We start from the raw sequence: 23,347 nt of genomic DNA, 5'->3' as shown, positions 1-23,347 counted from the left end.
TCACGGACCAATACTTTTGTAAAATACAATAAAAATGAATTACTAGGAAATGAAATTTAAAAGATATATAAAATAAGCCCCAATTTTTAAATTAGATTCAACAGTTACAAAACTATTCTGTCAAATTGCCATAAAATTGTCTAATCTCTTACTCTCACGGACCAGATGCACTTGTCTCTCATGAGCTAGTAACAGTGTTTTCAGACCAACAGTGGTCCATAGATCACACTTTGAGTCACACTGGTCTTTTTGCAAGGGGGTAGGAGTAACAACTACTCTCTCTACACTTAGGCTAAACATGCACTAAATGCACATCATACTTTTCTGCCCACGCAGTTACTCATTCTCTTTGCTTAGCCTGGAATGCTGTTTCTCTCCCATCTCCAGCTATTGAAATCCCATCCAGTCTTCAGTATGCCATCTTTTTCATCAGATCTCTCATGCTCTCCCACTAATACCAACAACAACAGCTGGGTTTGAGCTTTCCTTCCTCTTTTTCGATATTGTACTCTGCTTCATACCATAATTATAAGAAGGCAGTATAACAGCATGGTAAAGAGGTTTGGGCTCTGGAATCAAACCAAGACTCAAGCCCCAGCTGGGTGAGCATGAACATATTTTTAACTTCTCTGTTTCCTCATCTGTAAAATGTGTATGAGTCTGGTGCCTGTCCGAAAAGGTGGTTATAAATGAGATAATCCATGAGAAGCATCTTACCTACTAACTGGCACATACATAGTAAGCATTCCATTAATATAACTGCCATTATTACTTGTTCCTGGCTTATCTCCCACCCTTTTCTTTATCCTTTACTCAACAGATTGAAGGCAGGGTTGCTGTCCCCTTTAGGAACCAGCACAGTGCCTTGCTCAATGAAGTATAAGTTGAATTTAAGTGCTTCTGTCATTTAAATGATACAAGAATTGGAATAGAAGCTAGAGAGAAAGAGATAGTACTGATAGTTGGAGAGGTGGAGGAGGTTTCATAGAGATGATGGTATTTAAACTGAACTTGGTGTTAGGGGTCAGCATTCTGCCCCCAATTGGTGACAGGCCCTGACACATACCCACAGGCAGGGAGCACTGCCTGGTTGGCTGTGTGGAGACTGTACAGGAGCATTTAGAAGTAGAGCGGGAAAGGCAGCCTGAGATCAGGTTATAAAGGGCCCTACAGGCCTCTTCGAGGTGTAGCACTTTATCCTTGAGCATGTGGGAGCTCTAAAGTCCTGCTTCCTACAGAGGATGGCTTTGAGATGGAGGAAGCTGGAGCCCAGTAACCCAAGGAGGAAACTGGGAAACTGGTGAAATCCTGTTACCTAAACCAGCATTTCCTAAAATCTTCCACTGAATATTAATGTTCCTGCTGGTGTTGATTAATGTTCCATGTGGGGAGGGGAGGAAGGGGAGTTTACTGAAAAAAACAAATTTGAGAATTGCACCATGTCTAGCTCTCTCCCTGGAGACTGACCGTACAACCTGACTTACTGACAGTCCTTTACTCACAAAGTCTGTTTAGACATTCCTTGAACTAGTGTTTCTCAAACTTGATTGGCCACAGAACTTTTTTTCGTGCAATGTCTGTAAGTATCTCATAATACACAGTTTAAGAAATAGTATCGTAAACAGTCCTAAACCCAAGGGTATTATAATGAAAGAATAAGTAAAATTTGGCTATTTCTCAGTGCTTAGCAGATCCTAGGACATTGATGCAATCAGTTCATTGCCTAACAGGAACCAAGTTGTCTCGCACTGCTTGGTATTTGGCAGGATTATTCTGAGCAGGGATTTTGTAGGACCTCACCAGTTGCTTAGGTTCAGAATGCCAGGTTATTTACGTTTCATCATGTTCGTGTCCTCTGTCCATTGTGAGTGTCTCCACAAGTGTCCACTGTTGCCATGCCTACACTCTACACTTGGTGATTCCCAACCTTTGTGAATTGCAGCACTCTAATGAATCTATTTTTGTTGTTTTCCTTCCTCTACACTTTTGAAAGATTTGTTATGCAATATGTTATATATGTAAAGGAAAATGAGTGAAAAATAAGTTTGTTTAAAATGATAACCCTTGAGAAATTTAGGTGTACCCTTGACTGTGTCAAAACCAGGGTTAGGAGTCATTGGGCTATGTGGTCATACCATTTTTTCCCCCTTATTTTAACAGGATTGAAATTATTAGTACTGTGGCTTTAAGTTTTTCTTGCCAGGTTTTTTTATCCCTCAATCAATATAAATCTTGCAAGCTTACAGAAATTAATTCAGTTTTAAATCTAAATAGTACTACTTAGTTACTTCTTTATTTTAATAATGTATCATCAGTTAATTTTTAAAAAGCAAGATGAACTTATTATGGGCATGGTTAGCACTTAATAGTTGCTTAGCAATTTAAGGCAGATGATGCTTTTTTCAAGAATTATTTATGATGTGCATATATATATATCTATATGGTGTTTAGAACCTGGCACTACGTAAGGTGTTTGCTACTGTTGTTGTTGTTATTGTTGAAGATTGGGATTTGGTCCTGCCTGGTTATTTCCCAGTCTTCAAATTAATTTAAACTCTACTTTTCTCAGTTACTAGATATTTTTAATTGAAGTTGCAGGAGCATTTCACCTAAACAAAAGCTCAAGGAAGAATGAGAATTCATTAAGTCTCTGAGTGGTTGATGTAAATAAATCATTTTAATCATAATATATTAAGATATTAAAATACAAAATCTTTGCAGATTTATATAGTATCCAGCTACTTGTTTTATATAATGATTTTACTCAGCCTCTAATTTAAGACACAGTGCCTTTTAAATATTTTGGTATGATTACTCTTAATTAAAGCCTTCCATACATTTCCATATTATAGAAAACATGTATATATTACTTTTGGTTTTAAAGTGCTTGTTGCAGTTTTTTTAATACTTTTTGGAAGTATAAATCTATAAATAACTAATATTTTTCTCCTTCAACTCCTTCAGCTTACTGAAACAAATTCAAGTATCAAGTGCTTGGACTCCATGTGCTGTTTCTCAGAAGGAGAAACAGCGTGCACATCTGTTGGAAGAATGCTGGAACGAGTAATAGGAAGATGTAGTCCGTCCCATGTCAGCAGGTGTGAAATTTCTCTAAGTAGCCTTTGCTGCAGATGAGTATCCTATAAACTGGAACAGGATGAACCTGCATCTCTAGATACCTAATAAATCAGCCCCTGGTTTTACCAACTGAAGCAGGAAGTATGCTGTTTATTAGCACTCTTTGATGGTATTTCACCTTGTGGCTTTAGGGTGTAGGGGGTTCTTTCACTAACAAAGGAACAGAAAGCACCTTTGAAGAGACTTTTCATCTAATGAACAAAAAATCTTGCTTTACAGTCTTTCTCAAATGCGGTGAATAGGAGTGTGTATCTGGTACTCGTTTCGTTTTTTATAACTTTCTTTTTTTGATTATACCTAAACTGTTGTTTTATTTCCTGTATTTGTTTTGCTTGTATGTTTGCTTTTTGTATTTACAAAATAATCTACACATAATAGTAAAGTCAAAAGATTTTGCCTTTCTTATTCTTCATGTAGATTGTCTAGTCACTCATTTGAGACTTTGAGGTATTTATAAACATAAAAGGCTGAAATTCTGCTCTCCTACACCTTTTTATATGTGTAATGAGGTTTTAAAATAAGTTGTGATTTTTAAGTTTTTACTCGGTATTTATGGTCTAATTAAAAGTTTATAAGTTAGAACAGGCTCTTTAAATTATGGTTTAGAAGAATTTTAGTGTTTTTGTCTCCTCCCAAATGTGTTTCTTGAATTAGATTTGCTCTTTTGGATCATAACAAAAATACCATTTTTTGGTATATACCACTTAACTTATTTAAAAGTGAAATTGATTCAATTCTTTATACATTTCCCCAAGAGACATGTTATTATTTAGGGAATATTAAGGAATAGAAATAATTTTTTTCACACTTTGGTATTCTTTAGGTGAATGATATCAAAGTGTCAAAGTCAGAGCAGCAGTGCACTCGTGTGCATGAAGGGTTACGGATGGGCAAGGATGGACGGTGATTTCCATTGTCCGCAGCGTGCCACATGAATAGTATCACTTTCTACATGTGCCACGCCTGGGAAGAGGTTGGAAAGACCCCAGGAGCAGGGAATAAAGGGCAGAGGAGGCACTACTCTTATCTGTTGATAAAAGAATTTTTAATATTTGGTTGGCTTTATGTTTTAAAAATGATGAGTATGACATCATTCTTGTATCATAGAATTCAGGTAACTTTTACTGGTGAACTTGTTAGTTCCCTCTTTGCCTTTAGTTGTGGCCATTTCTTTATGGTACAGTTGCATTTATAAATAGCATTCTTATGTTAATAACATAATGTCTGTGGTTTCAGTCCCCATTTGTTAATTTAATGTGATCAAAAATATTTCCATAATGCTGTGATATTATTTTGTAGGCATTTTATTCCACATGTAAGAATTACTATGACACCTAAATTTATTGGGACTTGTATGTTATGACTTACACAATTGTATTATGAAATGCATTATAAGAAAGTAGTTCTGTCATGTACCCAGTCCAACAAGTGTCCCAAAGGAAGTTCCAGAAAGACCTAATGTATAATATAAGACAGCTTTACTGCACAGAACTAAGGTGGGAATTAGACTAAGAGACTACTGAAGAACTTGTATAGAATTTTTAGAACATCTTTTTCAACACGAAATTCTCTTTAATGACAATATACATTTTCACTAACTACTAAAAAAAAGACTAGAATTAATTTTAAATGATCCCAGAATATTTTTCTGCTTTATATATATTCCCATTTTCTGGATATCAACTATTTAGGTGATGCACCCCATCATTCTTTACATAACCATTTTTATGCTGCATTATCCCTTTTGAACCTGCCCAAGGAATTATGGGATTTATTTCTGCATGTTCTGTTGAAGGTGTCTCTTCTCATCTGTACTTCTTTCCCCTTAAAATTGTATCTCACTTTTTTCTTTTTTAAGAGTTTTTTTTTTTCTAGTAAAATGTTTAACAGTAATGAATATCTTATTTGACAGACTATAAATACCTTTCCAATTATGTCCAGCATCTCAGGTTATGCTATCAGTTACTACTGTCATTATCTCCCTGTTTTCTTCAAATGAATAATCTAAAAAGTCTTTTGAGATTTGTTCTATTTTTTTTTTTAGTGGATAAAATTATACAATATTCAGAACCACTTGGTGCTTTTCTAGGGGCTATATGAATATTGCCATGGATCCATTAACATTATATTTAAACTTTGAAAAGTCATTTGTTTTTGTTTTTTACCTGTAATTGTTTTGGTGAAATATATTTGGCATTCTGTTTTGCTTTTGGAATAGCATCTATTCTACATTTCTCTCTCATGTCTAATTTAAAAGGTAGGGACAGACTGATACCTCTATTTACAAGATGTAGAATCCTTTGGATATTTGTTCCATTAACATTAATTAAACATAAGAGGTAATGGTCATCACTTGAGAAATACAATTAGTGCTTTCATATGACAGATTTCTTTACTAATAAAGTTTTACCATCCAGGCACAAAAATTCTACTTATATTTTACTAATTGATGTTGTCAAAGGAATATGCCATATTGCAAGCTCTGTTTCAAAGATAGCATCATGGTGCTATATAAAGGATATGCCATGTTGTACTCTAAAGGGCTGTACTTCAGCAATAAATGCTTTTCTGTATGTAATTTACCAACAGTTACTTTATCCTAATCAAAACTGTCTTTTAAGTAGAAAGGAGTTAATAGTTAATATGTAGTTCAGGTGTTTAATGTTCTGTCAAATATGATATTTAACAATATGAATGCACATGTGTGCTTTGAAAAGATCAAAAATGAAGGAAACCTTACCTAATAAGATTCTTCTGTGTAAGCAATGGTTGGAAAAGAGGAAAAACTAAAATATTGGCAGTTTGGGAGTATTGTTTATAGTTATGTTTTGTCATGTGTGTCTGAGCATACTTTTTCTTGCATCAATACTTACTCTAAGAAATGTTCATAGTCTTATTCCATTCATTTATTTTACCAATACTGAGTACCTACTGTGGCACAGTTCTAGGTGCTAGAGAGACCGTAGTGAACAAGCCCTTCTTAAACGAAGGTAGATACTGTTTAAGTTTTCTGGAAACTAGTAAAATTAGAGAACCTGTAAACCACTGGTATGGTTGTTGCTTGTTTGTCTTCCTCTTTGCCAACTTTGTAAAGTTTCTGGGTTCCAATCTTCATTGTGACTGTGCTCACTTAATCGGTTTAAAATTGAACTACATACAAACTTTAGTCTCTAGGAAACAGCAGATTTTTTATAAAAGTGAATTTGGGCCATTTTAAGTGCTAATCTCTTTCTCTAACTTCTTTATTTAAGGAAAGTGGGAACCCTGGAAAAAGTTACATAAAATGTATTTATTAAGTGCTTTTAGTATTCTAAGAAAAGCCACCTTTAACTTGGTAATCCTAATACTGTCCTTGAAATAGGTTAGGCTATTTTAAGCATGGCAGGCTATTTTTAGTCTTAAGTTATTTTAGCTGAAATTGGTACAGCTGCAAATAAAGTATTATATAATGAATTGCTTATGGCCTTATCATTCAGACAGACAGTAGTTAACTTTTTCCAGACCAGTAGAGGATCATTTGTTCTTAGTTAAGTGAAAACCCTAGTGACTTCTAGGTGTCTTTGATACCTATTGAGTCAAAACATTTACTTCGTTCAAGGTGTCTTTGATACCTGTTGAATTAAAACATTTACTTTGTTCAAGCTAATTAATGCTAAAACCTTTAGAATAGAATTTATACCTGAAAAGAAATAATAATATAATATGAACATACTACTGTTTCATTCCAAAGCTTTTGGTAAGTGAGATTTTTGTTTGTTTGCTTTCGTGATGTCAAAATACAGCCTAGTTGCTTTTCAGTAAAACCAAATGTGCATACCTCTTAATAACATACTTGTTTCTTATTGAATTAAGATTTTAAGAGTGTCTCATGCTTTACTACCTATAGAAATTGTTTTAATGGTAATGAATTTTGGCTAATATTTTTATATGATGACTAGAGCATTATTTTCCCAAGTTTTTGTATAATATAAATAGAATGTTTGGTCCTTCAATGCTAGTAAGAAGAACTTATCTTTAGCATTTAAAAATGAATCAATCAGTGCTTATTTTAATACTCAAATCGCATTTTGGTCCTACGTTTTAGAGTACAATTTTTTCTCAATTGAAACATAGGTCCTGGTGAGCCAAACTTTTCTCTTATTGTTACTTTAGATCATGGAGTGCATCGGATCCTTTCTATACCAACGACAGGAGCATCTTGACTCTCTCCACAATGGACTCGTCTACTTGTTAAAGGGGCGGTAGTACTTTGTGGGAGCCATTTCAACTCCTTCCCTAAAATTTAGTGTGATCATCCTGGTAATGGCCACACTACCTCTGCGGAACTACTTTCTGAAATCTCTGGAGTAGCTCATGCCCACTCAGAGTTATAATGGCAAACAAACAAAAAGCATTACCATGCACCCCCGCCAGCCGCCCTCTTAGTTTAAATCTGAACATGTTAAAATTTATGAATAAAGAGCCATTTTTCATCTCTTTATCTGGGTTGTCCCCGTGTGCTTACGGGACTCCCAATGGCATTTCAGCCTTTTGCTAAGGCCACTAAATATTTTAACATCAAGGTAGAAAAGGGAGCTAATTCCTAGTTAATTGTACTTTTTAGTATGGCTTGGTTATTGAGTCTTCTGTTTAAATCTGCCTCTATAAATTATGCTGAAAAGTTTTCCTTGAAAACTCTATTTTTTTATTAGAGTTATATTTGAAACTTTTCATGGGAAAAGTTAATGTGAATAGTAAGGAATTTTGGTCCCTCAGTGACCCATGTTTGTTCATTCATTAGTGCTTTCTAAGTTCACAGAGCAAATTAGGAGAATGCATTTCCAACCATTATTTACTGCAGTATGGGTAGTAAATATATACCAGTACCAAAACTTCTCTAAATGTACTGTAACACAACCAGTTAAGTTAACCATATACATGCAAAGGGTATATCATATCTTACCTATAAATCAGGAATCAAGCCCATTCACCAAATTTCAAATTGATGTTTACTATTTTTGTGACAATGTAAAGAACCTATAGTGGGTAAATTAGACATCATTAGCATATTATTATTTAATGTGTTTATCATTGGATCTTTTGCATGCTTTAATCTGGTTAATATATTTAAATTTGCTTTTTTTGTCTATCTGAAGGCTCTGTTTATAGTATTTTATGACACTGTTGTAAATTCAACTATAATCAATAAAAAACCAGTTTGAAAACTATTTAAATATTGCAAATACTTTTAATTATACAAATCAAAATATTAGGATAATTAAATCAATAAAATGAGAAGAGCCTCTTTCTGTAACTAGCTCAGAATTGCTCTTGACTTTCAGTAAGCTAGCTTTTAGAATAAAGAATTTCAGATGAGAATCCTGTTACTTTTAGGTTAGTATACATTATCTAACTTACAGCAGACTACTACAGTAAAGTGAAATCTGCCCAGTGTCCCATTATAAGGTGTGGCTATAGAATGTAAATGAAGCAAAGTCTAAAATGCTAAATTATATGGGGTAATGGCTGCAGTAAATTTAAATGCTAAAAATGATTAATCAGGTGTGTATTACTGCCGTTAACTCAGTGCAGTTCAGTACTTGATTTTCATCCTGAGTTTATCATGTAGATCCAGTGTTGTCATTTGTTTTGATAAAAAGTAATGTTTTAAAACTTGGAAATGATTATTAAAGAACTGTTACCCATCCCTAAGCATATTATTGTGTACATATACATTCAGAATTGTATGGAAATGGTTAAGTAAGGTGTTGCCAAAATTTTCCCTGGAGAATATGATAATTCCTTTCTGTAGGTTTATTGCACAACCCTCCACCCCTTTCCCATTTCATGAATATCAGACTTCTGGAATTGGGCTGGTAGGGAAAGAATGGTAGAATTAAGACTTTACCTTTGTTCACTGGTAAACTGTTTTCTTGCTAATGTAGCATTTGTCTGTTTCAATAATGCAAGGATATTAGGTTATGAATTTCAGCCTAAATATTAATTTTCATAAATAGCCCTTCTTTAACTTAGATTGAGTTTAGGAAGATACTGTTATCCTGCAAATACAGTAAAGGGATAATAAAATGTACAGTGTGTACCCTTACCAGCTCATGTTCCAGAAGAGGAAATATTGCAGAAAATATTCAGTAGAGTATTAGTGGAGAATAATACAGAATTTGCTTTTTCTTAGAATGTCTTATAAAATGTTCATATAACAAAATGACGTTCAGTAGCCCTGCATTACATCTACCTTACAGTGTTTATTTGCCATCAGTTTAACTGACTACTAACACCAGGGAAGGACGGCAAAGCCATCAAGCAGTCTCTGATCAACTACAGCAAGGCATGAGGTCAGCTAGCCTATATGGTGCTCAAGGTGTGATTGATGCAATTTTCTGCGTTCAGTATTTGAAGTTATGTAGGAATTTTATATCTGAAAAAAGTTAATAGCATCTGCTGACATGCTTCTCCTAGTCTGTTGTTCAAAACCTACTCCATTTAAAGGAAGATTATCTTGTAAGAAAGGGGTTTTCTTCTGTTTATTTAAGAAAGTAACTGTTGTCTACAAACTTGCAGTAGTTCTCTAGTGCTAAATATTCATATTGTAAAACTATTACTGCATAATGAGTAATCAGAAATTTTCTCCCTTGCATATTTCTTTAAAATTCTTTGGAAAGTATGATGTTGATAATTAACTTACTCTTATCTGCCAAAACCAGGGTACGATGCTACATGTGTTACTGCTAGTTAGTGGTCTCAAATCTATTTGCCTCACTTGCTTGCTTTTGCCTAGCCTGAAGCCTGTAGCCCTGAAGATAGCAGTAAGCACCAAGTCAGTTTCCAAAATTGCCTATCAGCTGCTTTAGGTGACTCAGCACCCTGCCTCAGCTTTAGCAAGCATTAGGCTCACCCCAGAAGGAGTAGAGTGTGGGCCAGGAGAACTATAGCTACCCAGCCTTTCTGTGGGGTTGAGAAGAAAAGAGGGGAGAATTTAGTTTGAATTTCTCTTAACTAGCCTCCTCCTTGGGTCTTAATCTCCCTGAGGTCCAAAGGCTTCCCAGACCTGATCCAGACTCTGGCACTGTCCTGAGTAGGAGGTTAAACAGAGGCAAATCATCCAGTTAGGGAATACCTTACTCAGACCAGGGTCATTTCTACTGCGTTAAGATTGTGAAATTGGGCTTCTGTGGTAAGCTTCAGACTCCTATCTGATAGGCAGGAGTCACGGCCACTAAAAAATTTATAATTAATACCAAAAGTTTTTAACATACGCTGCTCTGAAAAGTTATTGGGGACTGGGGAGAAAGGGAAAATCATCCATGTTTGTGTTTTTCCTGTAAAGATCAATTTGGAGTATGATACAAGCAGGCATTAATAAAACTAACACACCAAAGAGTTATGTAAAACGTGTTTTATTAATTTTGGTCCCCCTTTAGAGACATTTTTATTTCTATCCTGATATGAGTCATCTATTTTCATAAAAATAGAACATAATTAAAGTGCTGTTTATGTGAGATAACCTGAATGATATTGCTGCAAAAAATAGATCATAACTAATGATATGTTTGTAATAATGGTGACTTAGATTTTTATGAATAATTAGTAGTTGGAAATACTGTTGCAACACTCAGTTTAAAATTTTGGACCTCAGACACTGTGGCTGTCTAATATCTAAATTATCTGCATTGTCAGTAAATGTAGTATACCTATTGTACAGCTCTCAGTAATTTTTTAAACTTTATGAAATTATATTTATCAAATAAAAATTTTCCTATGTAAGTAAAAGCCTTTTTCCATTATTTAAATGCATTTTAATCCTCTCTCTGCTCGTCACAACCAGCACTGCCAAGTTTTTTGGGGGGTTTTTAGCTAAATTTTACTACATTTACCCTCCATTAGAGTACAGAAATTCCATTATGCCTTTCACTAACTGCAGTTTTCAAAAATCCAGAAGTTCTTTTGTTACCCAAGTTTTATAGCTTATCGGTACAGTTCCTGAAAAGCTGTCTGATTCAAATGCACCAACTGTAAAGACCAACACACTTCAACTAGAAAATGTATCATTCATGAAAAACCAGCCAGTGTAAATTTGGAAATGCCTTAGTTGAATAGAAAATATGTGCTTTCTGGGACTTCCTTGGCGGTTCAGTGGTTAAGACTCCATGCTTCCAATTCAGGGTTCAGTCCCTGATCGGGGAACTAAGATCCCACATGTTGCGTGGCACGGCCAAAAAAATTAAAGTTTTTAAAAATTAAAAAGTGCTTTAAAATATAACATTTAAAAAATATATATATAATATATATAACATTTATTTCTAAAAAATATTCTAACCTAATGATGTTCAGTCATTGTTTCTAATGCTTCAGTTGCCACGTAATTATTTCATCTACGTTTATTAAAAAGGTAAGCTGTTGTTTTTGCGTGTTAGTATTTACAAAGGGTGACAATGTATAATATATGTATTTTTATTTCTGAAATGAAACAAGAACATGATCCTGGACAAGTCAATTTATCTCGGCATCTGTTTTTATTTTAAAAAGAGTTGAGGGTTTGGACTATCTTTAGGGTACTTCAGTCTTTAACTTTTAGTGTACAACATAATGAATCATGTTCCTTTTTTCTATATAAATTTATTTATCTTTGGCCGTGTTGGGTCTTCGTTGCTGTGCACAGGCTTTCTCTAGTTGCGGCGAGCAGGGGCTACTCTTCGTTGCAGTGCGCGGGCTTCTAATTGCAGTGGCTTCTCTTTGTTGCAGAGCACAGGCTCTAGGCATGCAGGCTTCAGTAGTTGTGGCACACAGGCTCAGAGTTGTGGCTCGCAGGCTCTGGAGTGCAGGCTCAGTAGTTGTGGCTTATGGGCTTAGTTGCTCTGCAGCATGTGGGATCTTCCTGGACCAGGGCTGAAACCCGTGTCCCTGCATTGGCAGGCAGATTCTTAACCACTGCACCACCAGGGAAGTCCCTGAATCATGTTCTTAATGAATAAGAAATTTAGGGCAAGAAAGTAAAATTTTATGAGCAGCATTTCACTAGAAAATTTAGTGAATTTGAAAACAATTCAAGTTTTATTTTGAAGAGTAACTGACTCAAAGAACAAAGCTATCGTAAATTGAGGTGAGTTCACATGTCTGTGTGAACAGCTGTTTTTGGAAGTGGCAGATCTGATAAAAATCTGATGTCAGATTTTTTTTTTTTTTTTTTGTGGCTGTGTTGGGTCTTCATTGCTGCACGCAGGCTTTCTCCAGTTGCAGCGAGCGGGGGCTACTCTTCGTTGCGGTGCATGGGCTTCTCATTGCAGTGGCTTCTCGTTGCAGAGCACGGGCTCTAGGCACGCGGGTTCAGTAGTTGTGGCATGCAGACTCAGTAGTTGTGGCTCACGGGCTCTAGAGCACAGGCTCAGTAGTTGTGGTGCACGGGCTTAGTTGCTCTGCAGCATGTGGGATATTCCTGGACCAGGGATTGAACCCGTGTCCCCAGCCTTGGCAGACGGATTCTTAACCACTGCACCACGAGAGAAGCCCTGATGGCAGATTTTTAATACTAATTTTTAAGGTAAAACGGTCTGTATTCAAGTAAAATCTGTAGACAGTGAAGTGCATAGATTTTAGGATTATGTTCTATTTATTTTGACATTGTATACATCTATGTGATCCTAATCCAAGTCCAGATAGAGAACTTTTCTATCATCTCAGAAAGTGTGCAGGAAATTTATTTCTCTCCCCTTCTGCCCTTGGCAACCATTTTTTTCTGTTATCTATTGTCATAGATCCGTTTCACCTGTTCTTGAATTTCATATAAATGGAATTATACATGTTCACTTTTGCATCTGACTTTGTTGTTCACAATGTCTGCGAGGTTCATACATGTTGTTGCGTATATCCATAGTTTGGAGGTTTTTTTCCTACTCAGTAGTGTTCCTTTTCATGAACATCCCACAATTTATCCTTTCTCTGGTTTATGGACATTTGAATTCTTTACAGTTTGGGGTGATTACAAATAAAGTTATTATGAACATTCTTCGTGGATGTGTTTTCATTTCTCTTATTAAATAATGAGTAGAATTGCTGGGTCATAAGGTAGGTTTATGTTTAATTTTATGAGAAACTGCCAGAAGTTTTCCCAAGTGACTGTAGGTGCCATTTTTTGTGCATTTGTGTACAATAATGAGAGTTCCAGTTATTTTATTATATCTCATGATTTTAATTTGCATAACAAATGATGTTTAACTCCTTTTTATATGCTTAGTGACAATTTATCTTCTTTTTTTCTGAAATGTGTATTGAAGGCTCTGGCCATTTTTTTTCATTAGGTTGCTTGTCTCATTACAGAATGGTTGGAATCCTTTTCATAAGGATGTTAGTAAGTTCTTTGTCAGATGTATGTATTACTAGCATTTTCCCTCAGTCTGTGCCCTGCCTGTATATTTTCTTACTGGTGACTTTGGGGAGCAGGAGTGTTTTATTTTGATGAAGTCCATTTTTTTTCCCTTTATCGTTATGTGTTTTTTTGTGTCTTATCTAAAATATTCTTGTCAACCCCAAGTTCATGAAGATAATTTCCTATGTTTTCTTCTGAAAGCAGCCTCTTACATTTAAGTCCATGATCCATCTCAAATTCATTTATATGTAAGATGTGAGGCAAGGATTGAGGATCTTCCTTCCTCCCAACCCCCGTAAGAGTATCTATTTGGTTTAGCTCCATTTGTTGAAAATGTTCTCTATCTCCATTGAATTCATTTGGTGCCTCTTTAAAATTAGCTGACTGAGGAATTCCCTGGCAGTCCAGTGATCAGGGCTTCATGCTCCCACTGCAGGGGGCATGGGTTTGATCCCTGGTTGGGGAACTAAGATCCCACAAGCCACGCAGTGTGGCCAAAAAATTTATAAAATGAAGTTAACTGTATAAATGTGGGTCTATTTCTGGACTCTCCAATTCTGTTCATTTATCCTTACACCGGTAGCACACTGTCTTGATTACTATAGCTTTATGCCTAGCTTTGAGATCAGGTAGTGTAAACCCTTCAACTCTGTTGTCAAGATTGTTTTGTCTATCCTAGGTTCTTTGCATTTCCGTAAATGCATCTAAATAAATTTTGGAATCAGCTAGCTGATCAATTTATTTTAAAAAAAATCCTGATACGATTTTGATTTGGATCTCTCTGAATTTATATATCAATTTTGAAAGCACTGATGTCTTAATATTGACTCTTCTAATCCATGAACATGGTATATCTCTCCATTTATCTTAGGTCTTTTCTCAGGAAGGTTTTGTAGTCTTCATTATAGACATCTGGCAAATCTTTGTTAAACTCTTAAAATTTGGTATTTGGTGCTGTGGTAAGTAGAATTGTTTCTTAATTTATCTTCCAATTACTCATTACTGTTATACATAAATGCAATTAATTTTTGTGCTTTTTACTTCGTAACTTAACAACCTTGCTAAATTCATTCAATTTTTCTATTTTTTTTAACTTTTGTGTAGAATGCTTTTGATTTTGATGTACACAATTATGTCATCTGAGAATTGTTTCAGTTTTTTCAATTTTCATGGGTTTTGTCTCTTGTTATTGCGTTATTGCACTGGCTAGAACTTCCTGTACAATGTTAAATAGACATGGTGAGAACCATGAGGTGTTGAGTTTTGAAAATGTTTTTTCTCCATTTTTCAAGATGATCATATGGTTTTGTATGTTTTAGCTTGGTACTATGGTGAACTATTTTGGTTGATTTTCAAATGTTAAACCAACTTTGTATCACTGAAATAAATTTCACTTGGGTATAATGTGTTATCTATTTATATATTGCTGTTTGATATGCTAATACTGTGTTAGAGGCTTTTGTATCCGTGCTTATGAAGGATATAGATCTGTGATTTCATTTTCTTATACCATCTCTGTCAGGTTTTGGTATTAGGGTTATGCTGGCCTCACAAAACAATTTGGGAAGTGTTCCCTCCTCCCCTTTTTTGGAAGAGTTTATGAGGTTATTATTTTTTCTTTTAATGTTTTGAAGAATTCACCATTGATGTCATCTGGACCTAGTTAGAGGGGTTTGGGGGGTGTTTTTTTTGCAGGGGGGAATATTGTAAATCACAAATTCAATTTCTGAAACAGATACAGGATTATTCACATTTTCTGTTTCTTTTGTGAAATTTGGTAAGTTGTATCTTTTAAGGAATTTGTCTATTTCATGTAATTTCCAATATTTTTGACATAAAGTTGTTCAGAATATTCTTTGATTATCCTTATAGTGACTATAGGATATATATTGGTTTTTCTTATTGGTAGCTTTTTTTCTATACTTTTTACCTCACCAATCTTGCTAGGGGTTTAATAAAGTCTATTAATTTTTTCAAAGAATCAACTTTTGGCTTTGTTAATTTTACCCATTTATTTTTATTGCCCTATGCTCTCATCTGTATTATTCCTTTCTATTTTGATTTTGTTTTCTAACATTTATCCATTTATTTATTTGGCTGCACCAGGCCTTAGTTGCAGCACACAGGCTCTTTGCAGCGTGTGGGATCTTTAGTTGCAACATGTGGGATCTAGTTCCCTAACCAGGGATCGAACCTGTGCTCCCTGTATTGGGAGCAAGGATTCTTAACTGCTGGACCACCAGGGAAGTCCCTCTATTTTGGTTTTAATTTGCTCTTCTTTTATGGCTTTTTTGAAGCTTAGATAAATTGATTTTTAACCCTTTTTAATAAAGGCATTAAAACTACACATTTCCCTCTATGTACTGCTTTAGGTGATTCCCACAGATTTTATCTTTTCATTGTTATTCAAATCAGAATATTTTCTTATTTCCTTTATGATTTCTTTTTTGATCCCTGGATTATTTAGAGGTGTTTTGATTTCTAAATATTTGGGGGATATACTTTTTTTTCCTTCCAGTCCCTTCACTTTTTTCTTAATAGTGTTAGTCAGGATTTCCAATACTGTGTTAAACATTTGTGGTGATAAGGATGTCCTAATCTTGTTTCTTATCTTAAAGGGAATGCATCTAAGGTTTACCCATTTAGTGTGATATATACTGTTTGCGTATACATAGGGTTTGAGTATACATAGCTTTTCCCTCATTAAGAATATTTCCTTCTATTTCTAGTTTACTAACAATTATAGACAGGTGTTGAACTTTGCAAAATGATTGTTCTGGTTCAACTAAAATTATCATGAAATGTTTTACTCTGTTATTTTATTAATATAGAGAAGTATATTGATGGATTTTTCTGATATTGAACAATCCTTGCATTACTGGCACAAACCCTGCTTGTTCATGATATATTATTTTTAGTGCTCTGTTGTATTCATTTAACTATTGCTTTATTTAGGATTTTGAATCTGCATACATAAACAAAATGGGCCTATAATTTTCCTTTTTATTCTCTTGGTTTGGGTTTTTTGTTTGTTTCTGGTTTTTGAGTCAGTATTACACTAATCTCAAGGAATGAGCTGGGAAGACCTCCCACTTCCCCTGTTTTCTGGTTTCTGGAACAACTTGCATAAAATAGAATTAGCTATTTTGAAAGTTCGGTAGAATTTGATAGAATAAAAACATTTGGACCTGAGGTTTTTTCAGAGGACAGGTCCTTGACTACTATTTCTAATATACTTTTTACAGTTTATGAGTCTATTCAAGTTATTCCTATACATTTTATATGTTTCTAGGAGTTTATCCATTTTATTTAAATATTTCAATTTAGTTCATAAGACTTTTATCTCCATATGTCTGAAATAATTTCTCCTTTCTAGATTATCTTTCCACACTTTTTTTTGTTTTTTTAAATTGAGGTATAATTGACAGATAACATTAGTTTCAGGTATACAGCATAATGATATTTGTATATATTGTGAAATGGTTAATAGGCCTAGTTAACATCCCTCACCATAGTTAGAAAATTTTTTCTTGTGATGAGAATTTTTAAGATCTCTCAGCACTTTCAAATTTGCAGTACAGTATTAACTGTAGTCACCATACTGTACATTACATCCTCATGACTTACTTATTCTGTAACTGGAAGTTCGTACCTTTGACCCCCTTCACCCATTTTACCCAACCCTAAGCCCCCACCTCTAGCAGCCACCAATCTGTTCTGTCTCTAATTCATGAGCTCAGTTTTCTTGTTTTTGTTTTTTAGATTCTACATATAAGTTGGCTCATACGGTATTTTTCTTTCTCTGTCAGATTTATTTCACTTAGCATAATGCCCTCAAAGTCCATCCATGTTGTCCCAAATGGCAGGATTTCCTTATTTTTTATGGCTGAATATTCCTTCATGTATGTATGTACATTTTCTTTATCCATTTCTTCATTGTTGGACACTTAGGTTGTTTCCATATCTTAGATATTGTAAATAATGCTTTAGTGAACATGGGTGTGCACGTATCTTTTCGAGTTAATGTTTTTTCTTTTCTTTGGATAAATCCCCAGAAGTAGAATCACTGGGTCATAGGTAGAACTTCTATACTGTTTTCCATAGTAGCTACACCAATTTACATTCCTGCCAACAGTGTAGAAGGGTTCCCTTTTCTCCACATCCTCACCAATACTTATTTCTTTTTTTGTTAGTAGCCATTCTAACAGGTGTGATGTGACATTGTGGTTTTGATTTGCATTTCCCTGATGATGAGTGATGTTGAGCACCTTTTCATGTGCCATTTGTATGGCTTCTTTGGGAAAATGTCTATTCAGATCCTCTGCCCATTTCTTAATTGGATAGTTTATTTTCTTGCTATTGAATTGTATGAGTTCCTTGTACATTTTGGATATTAACCCTTTGTCAGATATATGATTTGCAAGTATTTTCTCCCATTCAGTAGGTTGCCTTTTCATTTTGTTGATGGCTTCCTTTGCTGTGCAGAAGTTTTTTAGTTTGATGTACTCCCACTTTTTTATTTTTGACTTTGTTGCCTTTACTTTTGATATCAAATCCAAAAAATCAATGCCAACACTGATGTCAAGGAGTTTACCACCTATGTTTTTCTAGGACTTCTATGGTTTCAGGTCTTACATTTAAATCTTTAATCCATTTTGAGCTTTTGTGTGTTGTGTGTGTGTGTGTGTGTTTGTGTGTGTGTATGGTAGAAGATAGTGGTCCAGTTTTCCCAACACCATTTATTAAGAGACTCCTTTCCCTATTGTAGGTTTTTGGCTCCTTTGTTGTAAATTAATTGACCATATGTGTATGGGTTTCTTTCTGGTTTCTCTATTCTGTTCCATTGATCTATATATGTTTTTATGCCAATACCATACTGTTCTATTAGAGTTCTGTGATATATTTGGAAGTCAGGAAGCATGATACCTCCAGCTTTGTTTTTTCTCAAGGTGGCTTTGGCTGTTCAAGGTCTCTTGTGGTTCTATACAAATGTTAGGATTGTTTGTTCTATTTCTGTGAAAAATGCCATTGGAATTTTGATGAGGATTGCACTGGATCTGTAATTTGCTTTGGAGAGTATGGACATTTTAGCAGTAATCTTCTAATCCATGAGCATGGACTAGTTTTCCATTTATTTGTGTCTTCTTCAGTTTCTTTCTTCAGTGTCGTATAGTTTTGAGTGTACAGGTCTTTCACTACCTTGGTTAAATTTATTCCCCAGTATTTTATTCTTTTTGATGCAATTGTACATGGGATTGTTTTCTTAATTTTCCTTTTTGACAGTTTGTTATTTGTGTATAGAAACACCACAGATTTCTGTATATTGATTTTGTATCCTGCAACTTTACCGAATTTGTTTATTAGTTTTAATAGTTTTGGGTGGAGTTTTTAGGGTTTTCTATATATAATATCATGTCATCTGTAAATAGTTTTACTTATTTCTGATTTGGATGCCTTTTATTTCTTTTTCTTGCCTAATGAATTGCTCTGCTTAGGACTTCCAGTACTATGTTGAATAAAAGTGGCAAAAGGGGACATTCTTGTCTTGTTCCTGATGTTAAAGGAAAAGCTTTTAGCTTTTTAGCATTGAGCATGTTATCTGTGGACTTGTCAAATGGCCTTTATTATGTTGATGTGAATCTTCTCTATACCCACTTTGTTGAGAATTTTTATCATAAATGAGTGTTGAATTTTGTCAAAAGCTTTTTCTCCATCTATTGAGACTGACAAAATAAAGGATAAAAATCATATGACAATGTAGTATATTACATTTATTGATTTGCAGATGTTGAACCATCCTTGGATCCCTGGAATAAATCCTACTTGATCATGGTGTCTGATCCCTTTAATGTATTCTTGAATTCAGTTTCCTAATATTTTGTTGAGGGTTTTTGTATCTATGTTCATCAGGGATATAGTCCTGTAACTTTTCTTCTTGCGGTGTCCTTGTCTGATTTTGGAACCAGGGTAATGCTGACCTCGTAAAATGAGATTGGAAACATTCCTTCTTTTTCTCTTTTTTTAGAAGAGTCTGAGAAAGTTTGGTATTAATTCTTTAAATTTTGGTAGAATTCAGCAGTGAAGCCATCTGATCCTGGAGTTTTTGTTTGTTGGGAGGTTTTGGATTACTGATTCAATCTCCCTACTAGTAATTGATCTACTCAGATTTTCTGTATGTTTCTAGGGATTTATCCATTTCTTCTAGGCTATTCAATTTGTTAGCATATAATTGTTCATAATAGTTTCATGATCCTTTGAATTTTTGTGGTATCACTTGTAACATCTCTTTCATTTCTTATTTTATTTGAGTCCTCTCTTTTTCTTGATGGGTCTAGATAAAGGTTTGTCAATTTTGTTTACTTTTGAAAGATCCAGCTCTTAGTTTTATTGATCTTTTCTATTGTCTTTTTAATCTATTTCCAGTCTGATCTTTGTTATTTCCTTCCTTTTACTAATTAGGGCTTTGTTTATTCTTCTTTTTCTAGTTCCTTAAGGTGTAAAGTTAGGTTGTTTGAGATTTTTCTTGTTTCTTGTTTCTTTCTAGGTGCTTATCTTCCCTCTAAGAATTGTATTCCATAAGTTTTGGTATGTTGTATTTCCATTTTCATTTGTCTCAAGGTATTTTTTATTTCTCTTGATTTCTTCTTTGACCCTTTGGTTGTCCAGTAGCATGTTGTTTAATCTACATATTTGTGAATTTTCCAGTTTTTTGTTTGTTTCTTTGTTTTGTAATTGATTTGTAGTTTCATACCATGTCCTCAAAAAAAGAAGCTTGATATGATTTCAATCTTCTTAAATTTATTAAGACTTGATTTGTGACCTAAAATCTGTCCTGGAGAATGTTCCTGTGAAGTTGAGAAGAATGTGTATTTTGTTGCTTCAGGATGAAATTTTCTGTATATTCTGTTAAGTCCATCTGGTTTAGCATGTCATTTAAAGCCAATGTTTTCTTAATTGATTTTCTGTCTGGATGATCTATTTATTGACAGTGGAGTATTAAAGTCCCCTACTATTACTGTATTGCTATCTATTTCTCCCTTTAACTCTGTTAATATTTGCTTTATATATTTAAGTGCTCCTGTGTTGGGCTCATAAATGTTTACAAATATTATATATCCTTTTGTTGAATTGACCCCTTTATCATTACGTAATGCCCTTCTTTGTCATTTATTACAGTCTTTCTTTGTTTTAAAGTCTATTTTGTCTAATATAAATGTAGCCACTGCAACTTTCATTTGGTTTCTATTTACATGGATTATCTCTTTTAGTCCCTTCACTTTCGGTCAGTGTGTGTCCTTACATCTGACGTGAGTTACTTGTAGACAGCATATAGATTGGTCTTGGGTTGGTTGGTTAGTTTTTTATCCATTCACCTACTCTATCTTTGGGAAATGTAGCCCATTTACTTTTAAAGTAATTATTGATAGGTATATACTCATGGCCATTTGTGCATTGTTTTCTGGCTGTATTATAGTTTCTCTGTCCCTTTCTTCTCTTGCTCTCTTCCTGTGTGATTTGATGATTTTCTTTTGTGGTATGCTTAGATTCCTTTATCTTTTGTGCATCTATTATAGGTTTTCCTTTGTGGTTACCATGAGGTTTACATATAACAAAACAGTCCTTGAAGTTGATAACAACTTAAGTATGAACACATTCTAAAGCTCTATATTTTCACTCTCCCCCACTTACATTTCAGGGTTTTGATGTCACACTTTACATCTTTTTATATTGTGTATCACTTAACTATTATAGTTATTTTTACTACTTTTGTCTTTTAAGCTTCATACTAGTTTTATAAGTGATTAATCTTTATAAGAATTAAGCTTTATTTAATCTAAGTTTTCTAAGTGTTTTAATGATTTTAATTAAAATTTTTAAGTAAGTTTCTATTTAATTTCCAAGTATTTGGGGGGATACACTATTTTTAATTATTTATAATTCTGTTAGAGAACATACCCTGTATGATTTCAGACCTTGTGAATATATTAAAACCCAGCATTTGATATATCTTGGTGAATGTTCCAAGTGCACATCAAGACTTTGTTTCTGGTTCTGCATTTAAAGAGCTGGAAGTCACCACTCCATCCTAGCAGCAAGTAAGAAGTTGAACAGATATTGAAAATTTTTAAACTTCTTGGATTCATAAGAGACTGGAGGGACAGAGGGCAAACTGCTGCCCCCATATTGGAAAGGCAGGGAAATACAAAGACTGAAGAAAAAAAAAAACCAATATATTATGCAAGTACTTTGGTACAACTACAAACGGTATAACATATGTACAATGGTAATATCAATAGAAGAAATAAAGGAAAAGATGAAATATTTCAAACAACAACAGATTGCCCCCAAATTAATGTCAGACACCAAACCACAGATCCAGGAAACTCAGAGATCACCAAGCTAATCTGAAGGAAGCCAGAGGTAAGAAACATTTTATCATCTACAGAGGAACAAAGATAAGTATCACATCTAACTACTCAGAAGCCATGTGAGCAAGAAAAAAGTGGAGTGAACTATTTAAATTTTTGAGAGAAAAATATCACCAACATAGATTTCTGTACTCTGCAAAACTGTTCTTTCAAAACTGAATAAACACTTTCTCAAACAAAAATTGATGGAATTTGTTGCCAGTACGCTCACCAGGCAAGAAATGTTAAACGTTCTTTAGAGAGAATGAATGTAATATAGGTCAAAAACGCAGATCTATATAAAATAAGGAAGAGCAGTGAAGAAGGAATAACTGAAGATAAAATAAAAGCTTTTCTTTATTTTTAGTTGATCTAACAGATAAGTTTCTTCCAAATGCCAAAACAATGTATTCGATTATGTATGCTTATGTGTGTTATGAATATGTATGCTAATGTATATGCTTATATATAAGTGAAATGAATAACAGCAGTGATACAAAGGACAGGAAGAAGGACTTCTTAGGATTATTTTATTACTATAAGGTACACTACCTGTGATGTGTTATTTGACAGAATTGGATTAGCTATAATTGTATATACAAATTCTAGGGCACCCACTAAAAACAAGGTGGGAAATAAAGTATAACTAATATGCTAAGAAAGGAGAGAAATGGAATCATAGAAAATGCTATTAAAACTACAAAAGCCAGAAAAAGAATCAAAGACAAAAATAGAACAAGGGCAACAAATAGAAGCAGTAATGCATATGATAGATATTAATAGAAATGTATCAGTAATCACTTTGAATGTTATTTAAATGTACCTATTTAAAAATAGAGATTGTTAGAGTGGATCTAAAAACATGACCAAACAAACAATATGTTATCTACAAGAAACCCACTTTAAATATAAAGACATATAGATTAAATGTAAATGGATAGAGGGACTTCCCAGTGTTCCAGTGGTTAAGACTTTGCCTTCCAATGCAGGGGGTGCAGGATTGATCCTGGTCATGGAGCTAAGATCCCACATGCCTTGGGGCCAAAAAAACAAAACACAAAACAGCAATATTGTAACAAATTCAATAAAGATTTTTAAAATGGTCCTGGTCCACACCAAAAAATCTAAAAAAAAAAAAAAAAAAGTAAATGGATGGAGAGAAATACAGCACACTAATGCTAATCGAAAGAAAGCAAGAGCAGCTATATAATTTTCAAAAAGAGCAGATTTCAAAGCAAGGAACGTTATCAGTAATTAATTAATAAAGAAGGGCATTAGATTATGACAAAGGGAAGATATAACAACTTTATGAAGATATGAAAGATGATATAACACATTTAATGTGCATGTGCCTAAAAACAGCATCAAACTATGTGAAGCAAAAACTAATAGAAATAGATAAATTCACTGTCAGAGTCAGGGATTTCAACAATCCTGATCA

The 23,347-nt window shown here is 34.1% G+C and overlaps 1 protein-coding gene across 9 annotated transcripts in view; it reads left to right on the top strand.

Moving 5' to 3' along the window:
- The window catches only part of ATP11B (ATPase phospholipid transporting 11B (putative)), a 141,171-nt gene extending 118,089 nt beyond the window's left edge, over positions 1–23,082 (top strand). For 7 of the 9 annotated variants that reach the window (XM_082393906.1, XM_082393907.1, XM_082393904.1 and 4 more), the window contains 2 exons: positions 2,965–3,098; positions 7,291–23,082. In XM_082393906.1, the coding sequence (XP_082250032.1) occupies positions 2,965–3,098; positions 7,291–7,372 (216 nt within the window). In that variant the 3' untranslated portion in view covers positions 7,373–23,082. Of the gene's footprint in view, positions 1–2,964; positions 3,551–7,290 lie in introns of those variants that run through there. The other 2 variants (XM_082393902.1, XM_082393903.1) reach the window with 2 other exon arrangements.
- Positions 23,083–23,347: the final 265 nt, after the last annotated feature.

Source organism: Balaenoptera borealis (genome assembly GCF_965194805.1).
Source record: "Balaenoptera borealis genome assembly, chromosome: 5".
Taxonomy (NCBI): domain Eukaryota; kingdom Metazoa; phylum Chordata; class Mammalia; order Artiodactyla; family Balaenopteridae; genus Balaenoptera; species Balaenoptera borealis.
The sequence above is the reverse complement of the archived record's forward strand: the minus strand, read 5'-3'. Positions and strand labels throughout refer to the sequence as shown.